The sequence below is a fragment of the Saccopteryx leptura genome, chromosome 6 (assembly GCF_036850995.1).
Source record: "Saccopteryx leptura isolate mSacLep1 chromosome 6, mSacLep1_pri_phased_curated, whole genome shotgun sequence".
NCBI classification, from domain to species: domain Eukaryota; kingdom Metazoa; phylum Chordata; class Mammalia; order Chiroptera; family Emballonuridae; genus Saccopteryx; species Saccopteryx leptura.
In genome coordinates, this window is record NC_089508.1 from 135965463 (window position 1) to 135978409 (window position 12947).

The window sequence follows — 12947 nt, forward strand, 5'->3', positions numbered from 1 at the left end:
TGTCTGTTTATTTTGTCAGTTTCTCTTGCTGAGCAAAAACTTCTTATTCTGATGTAGTTCCATTCATTTATTTCTGCCTTCACTTCCCTTGCCTTTGGAGTCAAATTCATAAAATGCTCTTTAAAACCCAGGTCCATGAGTTTAGAACCTATGTCTTCTTCTATGTACTTTATTGTTTAAGGTCTTATATTTAGGTCTTTGATCCATTTTGAATTAATATTTGTACAAGGGGACAAACTGTAGTCAAGTTTCATTCTTTTGCATATGGCTTTCCAGTTTTCCCAGCACCATTTGTTGAAGAGTCTTTCTTTTCTCGATTGTGTGTTGTTGGCCCCCTTATCAAAAATTATTTGACCATATATATGTGCTTTTATTTCTGGACTTTCTATTCTGTTCCATTGTTCTGAGTTTCTATTTTTCTGCCAATACCATGCTGTTTTGATTGTCATGGCTCTCTATAATATAGTTTGAAGTCAGGTATTGTAATGCCCCCAGCTTCATTCTTTTCCTTAGGATTGCTTTGGCTATTCACGGTTTTTTATAGTTCCATATATATCTGATGGTTTTTGTTACATTTATTTAAAAATTGTCATTGGAATTTTGATGGGAATTGTATTAAATTCATATATTGCTTTGGGTAATGTGGCCATTTTGATTATATTTATTCTTCTTATTCAAGAACAAGGAATATTCTTCCATCTCATTATATCTTTTTTGATTTCCCTTAACAATGTTTTGTAGTGTTTATTATAAAGGTCCTTTACATTCTTTCTTATGTTCATTCCTAGGTATTTTTTTTTTTTTTGTAATCATGAAGGGGATTATTTTTTTGAGTTTGTTCTCAAATATTTCATTGTTGGCATATAGAAAGGCTATTGACTTCTGTATGTTAATTTTGTATCCTGTGACCTTACTGTATTGGCTTATTGTTTCTAGAAGTCTTTTTGTAGACTCTTTGGGGTTTTCAATGTATAGGATCATATCATCTGCAAAAAGTGATACCTTTACTTCTTCTTTTCAGATATGGATCCCTTTTATTTCTTTCTCTTGTCTGATTTCTCTGGCCAGAACTTCTAGGATCCCTTTTATTTCTTTCTCTTGTCTGATTTCTCTGGCCAGAACTTCTAGCATCACGTTAAATAATAGTGGAGAGAATGGATAACCCTGTCTTGTTTCTGATTTAAGGTGGAAAGTCCTCAGTTTTATGCCATTTAATATGATGTTGGCTGATGGTTTATCATATATGGCCTTTATCATCTTGAAATATTTTCATTCTATACCCATTTTGTTGAGTATCTTAAACATAAAGATGTGTTGTATTTTATCAAATGCCTTTTCTGCATCTATTGATAAGATCATGTGGTTTTTGTTCTTTGTTTTGTTGATATGGTGTATTACATTAACCGTTTTACGTATGTTGAACCATCCTTGAGACTCTGGGATGAATCCCCCTTGATCATTATGTATTATTTTTTTAATATGTTGTTGTATTTGATTTGCTAGTATTTTGTTTAGTATTTTAGCATCTGTATTCATTAGAGATATTGGTCTGTAGTATTCTTTTTTTGTGGTGTCTTTGTCCAGTTTTGGTATGAGGGTCATGTTGGCCTTATAAAATGTGTGTGGAAGTATTGCTTCTTCTTCAATTTTTTTGGAAGACTTTGAGTAGAATAGGAACCAAGTCATCTTTGAATGTTTGAGAGAATTTACTAGTGTAACCGTCTGGGCCTGGATTTTTATTTTTGGGGATGTTTTTAATAGTTTATTCTATTTCTTACCTACTAATTGTTCTGTTGAGGCTCTCTGCTTCTTCTTGACTCAGTCTAGGAAGGTTGTATTGTTCTAGGAATTTATCCATTTCTTCTAGGTTGTTGAATTTAGTGGCATAAAGTTTTTCATAGTATTCTACAATAATTCTTTGTATATCTACGATGTCCTCGGTGATTTCTCCTCTTTCATTTTGGATTATGTTTATATGAGTTCTTTCTCTTTTTTCCTTCATAAGTCTTGCCAAAGGTTGGTCAATTTTGTAGATCTTTTCAAAGAACCAGCTTTTTCTTTTATTAATTTTTTCTATAGTTTTTCTGTTCTCTATTTCATTTATTTGTGCTCTGATTTTTATTATCTCCTTTCTTCGGCTGGTTTTGGGTTGTTTTTGTTTTTCTTTTTCCAGTTCCTTAAGGTGTGAAGTTAAGTGGTTCACTTGAGCTCTCTCGGGTTTGTTCATATATGCCTGAAGTGATATGAACTTCCCTCTTATCACTGCTTTTGCTGCATCCCATAGATTCTGATATGTCATATTGTCATTTTCATTTGTCTGTATATATTTTTTATCTCTGTGCTTATTTCTTCTTTAACACATTCATTTTTTAAAAGTATGTTGTTTAGTTTTCACATTTTGTGGTGTTTTTTTTTCTCTTTTTAGCAGTTGAATTCTAGTTTCAAGGCTTTATGATCAGAAAATATGCTTGGTACAACTTCGATTTCTCTGAATTTGCTGATTTTATTTTTGTGGCCCAATATATGGTCAATTCTTGAGAACTATCCATGTACACTGGAGAAAAATGTATTCTCTGTCAATTTGGGATGAAATGTCCTATAGATGTCTATCATATCCAGGTGCTCTATTGTTTTGTTTAAGGCCAATACATTTTTATTGATTCTCTGTTCGGATGCCGATCTATAGCTGTCAGCAGTGTATTGAGATCTCCAAGTATGATTGTAATTTTGTCAGTTTTTGTTTTAAGGTCAATAAGTAGCTGTCTTATATATTTTGGTGCTCCTTGGTTTGGTGCATATATATTAAGAATTGTTATGTCTTCTTGATTCAGCGTCCCCTTAATCATTATGAAATGACAATATTTGTCTCTGAATACTTTTGCTGTCTTATAGTCAGCATTATCAGATATGAGTATCACTACGCCTGCTTTTTTTTGGATGTTATTTCAGCATACAGTTGGATTTTCTTTTTTAATGCATTCTGCTACTCTGTGCCTTTTTATTGGTGAGTTTAATCTATTTTTATTTAGTGTAATTATTGACACTTTTGTGTTCCCTATCGCCATTTTATACATTGCTTTCTGTTAGTTTAATTTTTAACTAGTCTTGTTTAATGTTTCTCTTCTGTTTTTCTATCCTTTGTTTTTGTTTGTATTTCATACATCTTTTCTCTGTTGCTATCTTTTTTAAATCATGTGCTTTTGTGGTGGTTTTTTTAAGGGTGGTTACCATTAAGTAATGAAAAGGGTACATACCATATTCATTGTAGTACCCTATCTTATGAGTGATTCTGCACTTCATCATCCTTTGCTACTGTTAATCTCCATCCTCTCTCCTTTTTTTTACTTTTGTTGTCACCGTCTAAATTTGGTTGTATTTTGTTCTTGGTGGAGCTTTTACTTGTGGTTTTGTTTTGTTTTGTTCTTTGTATCTGGTTGGAAAACCCCCTTTAGTAATTCCTAGAGTGAGGGTTTTCTGATAATAAATTCCCTCATGTTTTCTGTATCTGTGAATGTTTTTATTTCTCCTTCGTATTTGAAGAATAGCTTTGATGGGTATAGTATTCTTGGCTGAAAGTTCCTCTCTTTCAGGACATTAAATATTGGAGTCCACTCTCTTTTGCTTGTAGAGTTTCTGTTGAGAAATATGATGATAATCTGATGGGCCTCCCTTTATATGTTGTATTCTTCTTTTCCCTGGCTGCCTTACGAATTTTTTCTTTGTCATTGGTTTGTGACAATTTCATTATGATGTGTCTTGGAGTAGTTTTGTTGTGGTTAAGAAAACTCGGTGTTATGTGTGCTTCTTGAATTTGAGGCTTTATTTCTTTCCACAGACTTGGGAAGTTCTCCTCTATTATTTGTTTGAATATGTTCTCCATTCCATTTTCTCTCTCTTCTTCCTCTGATATACCTATTATTCTTATGTTATTCTCTTTGATGGAGTCAGATAATTCCTGTAGCACTTTCTCATTTTTTTTTAATTTTTGAGTCTCTTTCTTCTTGTCTCTGTTGTGCCTCAAGTTGCTTGTCTTCTATTTCACTAATCCTACCTTCTATCTGGCCTGTTCTATTAGCTAAGCTTGTTACCTCATTTTTCAGCTCGTGAATTGATTTTTTCATTTCTTTTTGATTTGTTTTTATAGTTTCAATTTCCTTGATAATTTATACTTTGTGTTCAGTGAGTTGTTTTCTGAGCTCTCTAAATTGCCTTTCTGTGTTTTCTTGTATATCTCTGAGTATTTTTAGGATTTCTTTTAAATTCTCTGTCATTTAGATCCGAGGTTTCCAATATATTAAATTTTTTCTCCATACATTTTTCCTCATCTATCTGTGCTACCTCTCTGTCTTTTGTATCCATGATATTAGATTTCCTTTTCCCTAATGGCATCTGAGAGTGGTTTTGTTGATAGTACTAATGAGAATTAATAAAGAATAAAAAGTTAAAAAAAATAAAAATTAAAAATAAAATATTCCCCCCCCCCCCTTTTTTCCCCTCTTTTCTCCTCTCCCCTTCTTTTTGAGAAAATCTTGTGGTGAACTGTGAATTATATTGTGCTAAATAGAACAAAAACTACCTATAATGGAGGTCCTGAGTTGGGGAGAAGTGATAAAGGGCAAAAAAAGGGGGTATGGACCTGAGAAATGCAAAAAAGAAAAAAATTTGGGTCAAGAATAAAATGATTTGCTTTTAGGTGATGGTTGATTAAGAGATAAAATGAGAAGAATACGAGGGAAACAGGAAAAAGGGGAAAAATTTAAAAATTACTATTGTATTTAGTGGAGCAAAAATTAGATAAAATGGAGAGCAGGGTTGGGAGCACTGCTAGTGAGTTAAAAAAGTGAAATAAAAAACCCCTAAGTTCCACAAAGAAAAATTTGAGTCCCAAATAAAATAATTTGTTTGTGATTGAGGATTGAATGAGAGGAACAGTAAAGGAGAAAAGAATAAACGTTTTAATATAAAGGAAGAAAAAAAAGAAAGAGAAAAACACAAAAAGAAGGAAAAGAAAAAAGAACAAAAGGAGAGAGAGAAAGAGAGGGAGAGAGAGAGAGAGAGAGAGAGTTAAGGGTTTTGGAGTGCAACCTTCCTAGAGAGAAAGGAAGAAGAAAGGAAAGATAATGGGAGATGTAACACTTATGGGTAATGTAGTTCAAGGAGAGGAGAGAGTAAGACCGGCAGAGAATTAAATGACCAAATTGGAAGAGGAAGACAATAATCAAGACAAGAAGATAAGAGAAACAAATGAACAAATATAATAAAGTGGGATAGGTTATAAAATCTATGGATTATTCTTGATTTTGAGAGGTTATCTTCTTGCTTTTTCTTTTCTCTTCCTCTTCCTGGTTGTTGACTCTGTACCCTGGGTTCTGCCTCTGTGGTATGCTTAGGTAGAGGTTTGCAGGTGATAAGTCTCTATAGCGATGTCATATATTGGGCTTCAGTCTTCTAGGCAGTCGAGGCTCATTAGCATTTGCAGGCTCCGACAATGAGAGTCTGTTTTCCTGGAGCCTCTCTCCAAGTCTTTCCTTCCTGAATTAGCAGCCTGATGATCCTGCTATGGGGTTGTTGCTGCCTCTTCCTTCACATTTAGTGTGGAACTTCTGGAGGCTCCAAAGGTAGATTTTTCTGTCTGTGGTTGAAGATCTTGTTGAATTTTTGGGGAGATTTATCAGTATCGCTTCTTACGGCGCCATTTCTCTGACATCACTCTCTCTGTCCTTTTTAATACTTACTATCTCTTTGTTTAAATTCTCACTGAGATTATCCATTCTTACCTTAAGATCCTTGAGGTTCCTTATAACCATAGTTTTAAACTTTGCATCTGGTTTTTTCTTTGCTTCTATTTCATTTACATTTTTTTTTCTGGGGATTTATCTTGTTGTTTGATTTGGAGCATATATTTTTTCTGACTATTTTGTCTGTGTAGTAAGTAGTTCTGTTCTGACTCCCAACTTGTGATATCTTTATGAGGAAGGTGTTTTGTTGGGCTCAGTGTTACAAACCTCCAGGCCACCTGAGTTTCTTGCTCTAGGAATTTATATTGTGCGTTATATGCACTCTCCTATTGTGTATGAGTCTTTAATGTTGTTGGGCCTTTTGTGGGTGAAGTTTCCTTTCAAGCTTTCTGGCTCTAAGGGTCAATCTTTATTACTGTGTATGAGGTGTTGTGCAGTGACTGTTCCTTTGGGCAGAGTTATTCCAAAGAGGTTCTGGTGTCTGCTTCATTCCCATTTGTGTGTGCCACTTGTGTGGCTAGTGGGTTTAAGGTTTGTGTGGTTTAAAACCCACTACTATTTGTGTTGCTTCTGGGTCCTCTTGGGCAGGGTTTTGGAACGGGTTGATGTCCGACCTTTTTTGTATCCAGCCATGGGCTTCTTTCCTGGTGCTAATGTTCTGATCACTGTTTGTGGCTGTATCTACTATGCCTGGGTACATGTGGGTGGTGTTAACCTGTGTATAAGAATGAACTTTCTCTTGCTTATACTTGAGGGCAGCTCTTTAAAAAGGCCTAAGCTCCTTAAGATCTGCTTGCACCTGTCAGTTGCTTCACCTCCCCTTGAGGTTGCCTCATCTTATCATTGAACCTTCTGCAGACAGACTGTCAGGTGGGTCAGACTGGTCTTATTCCACAGAGCCTTCTTTGGTTGTGAGCTTCGTAGGGCAGGGTAGCTGAGGTGAGGAAGACTATGTTAATGGAACCCTCATTTGGGGAAATCTCTTGGTCAGACCCTCAATGCAGAGAAAGTGGTTCCTACTCCATAGCTTAATCCAAAAGCCATTGCTGGATACTCCAATTGTATTATGCCCCCCCCAAAGGGGGTGAGTATCTGATTCAGGGTGGGTGGGACTGGCAGTCCCCTCTGCAGAGTTCTTTCAGCTGAGGAACCACTGGTCTCAGGGAGAAAAATTGATACAGTCTCTCACTGGTGCTGTTTGTGGTCCATTCCACAAAAGAGGGTTAAGCCCTTCATCTGGTACCCTACAATAGGCTCTAAGGAACTCACACTTTGAATGTCTAAGCTCTGAGCCTCTCTTCCTTTCCCCTGTGAGACTGAGCCCAGTGGGGCAGGGTATCTGGAATTTGGCAGGGCTAATCCAAAAAGCTTCCCTTTGTAGGTGATGCCTGCAATCTTATACAAAGGGGTGGGGCACAGGTCTGGGGTTTGGAATGGAAGATGGGCACAGCTGCCCAAAGAGGATGGACTCAGGGGAGAAGATAGGTAGGAGGTAACAAGGTGGAATGAAAGCTCAGCTGCCAGTGGCAACTTCTTCCACAAGTGTGAGCTGAAATGCCTTTCTAACATGGAGCTCAGTGTTGAGAAGAACTGGTTTAGCCTGAAGCTAAACACATAGCACTTTGGACTCACCAGCTGTCTTCCAAAAGTGCAGAATGCCCGTGGCTTGGAGGTGATGTTGTATAATGGCAGTCACGGGGGAAGTGAAGGTTTTCAGATGTCCCCTCCTCCTCATTCTCTTCATTGAAGGCCTGGGCTCCACCCTCGCACAGGGAAGGGATACAGGTCTAGGTCTCTCACTAACAGAGTAGTCTTCATCATTCCATTCACTCTTAGGAGGCTTGGGACATGGGCAGCACACAGTATAAGTAGGTCTGCTTGGCACAGCAGATGAGGCACAGTAGAGGAAGCGGCCTCTGAGGCCACAACCTGGGCTCCTGGGAGGAGTGCTCTGAAGCTAACTCCTTGTGCCCTGGGCTTTTCTTCTTGAGAGACTTTCCTTTTCTGGAGTTGGCCTTTAACTCTATCATAAGCACATCAAAGACTTTCACCCACCCGGCCCACCTGATGCTGGTGTACCAGTAATCTTACCAGTTAGCAGATGGGTACTAATCTTTCCCATCTCTGGATTTATTACCCCACTTGGCCTGTTGAGGTTGCAGCGCTTCTGGAACCATTTCCTGGTGCATTTTTGGGGCAGAATGGTCTCACCAGGCTCCTTTCTGGGGAGGGGATGCCTTCAACCCAGTGACTAGGGCCCGAGCTGGGTTTTATTTTGATTCTCACTCTGCTATGAAGGTCTTTAGAAGGAGGAGCTGTGGGGGTTTTCCAGGGGAGTTGCTAGCTGTGGTGAATGCACCTTCTTCTCTGTGACTGAAGGTCCCTCCCTCTTTTATCAAATGTGTCTTTTGTAAATATCTTATCCTAGACTGTGGTATGTTTTCTCATTTTCTTAACATTGTATTTTGCAGAGCAGAAGTTAAAAAATTTAATGAAGCTGACATTTTTTTCATGTATTATATTTCCCATGTTGTATCTAAAAAGGTATCGCTATACGCAAAGTCATCTAGATTTTCTTCTATGTTATCTTCTAGGAGTTTTATAGTTTTGCATTTTTCAATTAATTACAATCCATTTTAAGTAAATTATTTGTATGTGTGTGAAAGGTAAGGTCGGTTTCTATATTCATTTTTTTTTCATGTGGATGTCCAGTTGTTCCAGCACCATTTGTTGAAGAGACTATTTTTGTTCCATTGTATTGCTTTTGCTCCTTTGTCAAAAATCAATTGACTTTAGGGGGTGTCTGTTTCTGGGTTCTCTATATTTTTTCTTTCACCAACACCACACTGTCTTGAATCCTAACTTTATAGTAACTTTTGAAGTTGGGTACTGTAAGTCTTTCATCTTAGATCTGTTTCAATATTCTGCTGGGTATTTTGGATCTTTTGCCTTTTCATATAAATTTTAGAACCAGTTTTTCAATATCTAAAAATGATTTGCTATGGTTTTGACATTAATTTTACACTAATTCTAACCCTATGTACTATAACTGATATCTTTATAGTACTGTGGATTCTTATCCATAAACATGAAAATATCTCTCAATTTACTTAGTTTTTTGATTTTACGCATCAGAGTTTTATAGTTTTCCTTATATAGATCTTGCACATATTTTTAGATGTATACCTAAGTATTTCATTTGGAGGTGCTAATGTATATGATATTGTATTTTCAATTTCAAGTTCTACTTTGTTTGTTGCTAGTATATAGAAAAATGATTGATTTTTTGTATATTATCCTTGTATCCTGTAACTTTTTATAATTGCTTATCAATAAATCTTTAAATACACATTTCCTTTACTGGGTTCACTTAAATATAAAAATTCCCAGTTGATCGTCCATCTCCCAAGGACAGTGAATCATTATGATCTTAGATCTCTGACATTCATGGTCTGCAACATGTGTTGGTTTGACAACAGGCTATGGCAACAGTTTGTCAAACTGTATTCACCAGCATCTTGGAGTTTCATGCCATTGCATACCCTCAAAACCCACTTAAAATGGAATTGAGTGTGTGAGACTCAGAGCTCTGTAGACCATTCTACCCAGACAACTCAGTTTCTCTTTATACTTTTAATATTGAAATTACTGTAGTTTAACAGAAGAGTTGCAAAAACAGCAAAATACCTTTTACCCAGTTTCCCCATTGTAAATATATTACTGAGTTATGGTATATAATTAAAACTAAAAAATTAAATTACTCTTATTTACTAACTAAATACTATTAGATAAATTACAGATTTTATATTGTTTACACTGTTTTTTTTTTTTGGATGGACTTTGTGAGCAACTTGATTGGGCTTAACTGAGATTTTATTTAGACAACATGTCTACTATCTGCTTCTCTCCTCAGGCTTTCCCTTACCGTTCACTTATAAAAACCTTCAATTACTGCTACTTGGCAATGGAAGAAAAGAAGAATAGTAGCTTCTCTTATCATCTCAAAGTGCTTTTGCATCTATTACTTATTAAATCCTCTAATATCCTTATGAGGTCAAAGAGAATAAAGTGGAAATTTTTAAATTTTACAGATGGAAAATTGAGGCACAGAGTGGTTGAGTAACTTTTAGGTAAGAGTTAAATTGAAGCAAGTCCCTTGATGGTCGACATTCTTGTTCTCTCTACAAGGCCTTCAAGTAAGCAAAACATACCTGAGAGAGAAAAGCTGATCAGCCTCCGACTTCCTTGTCCCTGGACAGTCTCATAAGAGCCAATACTTTTAAAAATCTGTAAAAAGGAGGAAAATGGAAAACAAGTAAAACAAGCATTGAAACTGATATACTCCAACACAAACATACCTTATCATAGTTATTTCTCTAGCTACACTCTACTTAGCAGCCTGTGATTTTATTAGGTTATTACTGATTAAAACAAGCTTCTACCAACCTAATGTCATTTCCCATTAATAAAGTGGGAACTGCTCGTAGAGACGAGGCATACTTTTAAGAGAAATAAAAATCAACAAACACAATTAATGCAATATTACAGGCCCTTTGTAACTACATTATGTAAACAATGCCTTTTTACATTCAAATTTGCACACAAAAATGTGTTTATTAAATCAGGTCTTAAGGGAGTAGAATGATATTAAACAGATGTTTACTGCTGTAATTATAATGTTTTAATTCAACAAAGTATAGTATTAAACTGCTATATCTTCATTTCTTCTGATCTGCCTTTGTTTATTAGGAAGGAATCTGAGCATGGCATTAAGAAGAAACTCTGAAGTTTCTTTTATTTAATGCCCTTCCTGTAAAATTTCAGAACACAATTACTACATGGGTAATCTAAAGCAACTTGAAAGCCATGTTGCTAAAATGCTTTAAATCATTGTTCAATATATATCTTACTGATATATATTGGGTTAATGGGTAAATCAAAACAGCTAGAGTCCTTGTTTTCATTCTCTTCTAGGTAAGTTTTACTCAAGAATAATTCTGAGTATTTATTGAAGAGCAGAGTTACCTTTAGATCCATTAAATATTTGCAAAAAATAATTTTAAAAATCTGAGTATTAAGCAAATCCACCCAGAGTCTACTTTTAAAAGATAATCTGGCCTGACCAGGCAGTGGCGCAGTGGATAGAGTGTTGGACTGGGATGTGGAGGACCCAGGTTCGAGACCCTGAGGTCACCAGCTTGAGTGCAGGCTCGTCTGGTTTGAGCAAAACTCACCAGCTTGGACCCAAGGTCACTGGCTGGAGCAAGGGTTTATTCGGTCTGCTGAAGGCCTGCGGTCAAGGCACATATGAGAAAGCAATCAATGAACAACTAAGGTGTCGCAATGAAAAACTGATGATTGATGCTCCTCATCTCTCTCTGTTCCTGTCTGTTTGTCCCTGTCTATCCCTCTCTCTGTCTCTCTCTCTTTGTCTCTGTAAAATATATATATATATATATATATATAATATGTACTTATGAAAGAAAAACGAAAAACTTGATAACTTGTTGCTCAAGTTTCTTTGTTTGTAAATTGTGTGGGCTTGTTCTCTCACTTTACCCTGCCTCTCAGTATCCTTGATGTTATAAGGTTGTGAGTGAATGCTACCTTCAAATGCCTTATAAAAGACTGAAAGGAATGATGGCATTACTAGAGCCCACAACTACAAACCAAGGAGAGGACAAAGAGATCTTTAGAATATCTGCATCTGAAGCAGATAGCTCTGGAGGGCTCTGTACTTGGCCATAGCTTGTGCAAAAAAACTCCTTGGTATGTCTAATTTTAGGGCAAGTGACAGGTGCATCTCAGGGTGTTGGGCTGCTCAGTAGAGGGACTCAACATATGGAACAGAGTAAGAGATTGTGAAAGAATTTTATGTGTCTGTATTTCTAAGAATCTCATTTGATAATAATCAGAGGAAGACAGTATCAGGAATGAGGAATTGGAAGGCTGTTTGGTCTCAAGCGTTAGCCCTATTCACATTGGAGAGCCTGCTCCTTCTTAGTCTGTCCCTCCCTTTGCTGGAGTGACACAAAGCAACAGAGATCAGCACACAGGTTAGAGACAGCATACTCAGGAGGAACCACTCTTCTAATCTATCAGTGGCCAATATGCACAAGCATAATCCGGGCTCAGACTTCTTTAATGCTGTAGACCTTTTTTCTTTTTTAAACCTATGCCTAGGTAAAGACCACAGTCACCTTTGCCAGGCTAATCACAACACCTGACAATGCTGCATCTGTTTAAGTAGAATGACTTCTTCTAATTAAAGTTTAAAAATATAAACATATATCTTGTTCCTTCTCAGAATTTAAATTTTTTTGAGGGCACAACAAATATTACTATACTTTTAATAAGTATAGTAGAATTATAGCTCTAAAATGTGTACATTTCAATTAATATTTTAAAAGTGTAGAATTAAATTGCACATTTAATGCTAAGTTAAAATTTGCTTAATTAATGCAATGATAAAGAATAATGCAATTGTTCCTTCCTATTTAAAGCATATATATTTTGGTTTTTTACTTAAATATTCTTCTGCTTGCTAGTCAATTGTTTTAAAAAGTTCTCTGGTCAGAGAAATGGTGCCATGAAAAGATACTTCTGATCCCTCCCCTTGAAATTTCAAAAAATTGAACAACTATAATGTAGCAAAGGCACACCACCAGGGCTTGCAGATGCACCTGAAAGATCCACACACCAAGTGGACTAAAGGTGACATGGGGTGAAAAGGGAGGTTGAAGATAAAACACAATCACAGTGGGCTTTGGAGGGGAAAGGAGACAAACCTAGAGTGACCAGGTTTTTTTCCTTTGCTGAACTAAGGGAAAGGGGGAAGCTCAGGCTTGCTGAATTTTGCTTGAGGGGTACAGAAAAGGAAACCCAGAGTGACTGGATCTCCTTCTTCTCAGAAAAGCAGTGAGACAGATGGACAGATAAACCAAAGTGGCCAGAGCACAGGGTCATGGCCAGTGTTCCCACATTTTGCCTCCAACATGCACTTAGCAGAGACAGAGAAAGCTAAAGTGCAGCTCCCAGCCTCACAGATTCCTTCTCCCTCACCTTGTGGTGTGGAGAGTGGCAGAGACAAAACCCACACCTAGTTCACCAGAGCCACTCTCTTCCCTGTAAAACAGAGGTGCTCCATGTCCAGTCCCTAGGTCTGTTGAGACCTGGGAAGGAGCACTCAAAAGACTGAGTTCATCAGTG

The 12947-nt window shown here is 36.8% G+C and overlaps 1 protein-coding gene across 2 annotated transcripts in view; it reads right to left on the reverse strand.

Annotated features, from left to right (window-relative positions):
• Positions 1 to 12947, reverse strand: part of HECW1 (HECT, C2 and WW domain containing E3 ubiquitin protein ligase 1) — a 512769-nt gene that overhangs the window by 317301 nt on the left and 182521 nt on the right. For both annotated transcript variants that reach the window (XM_066342679.1, XM_066342680.1), the window contains one exon: positions 9950 to 10025. In XM_066342679.1, coding sequence (XP_066198776.1) covers positions 9950 to 10025 — 76 coding nt within the window. The remainder of the gene's footprint in view (positions 1 to 9949; positions 10026 to 12947) is intronic.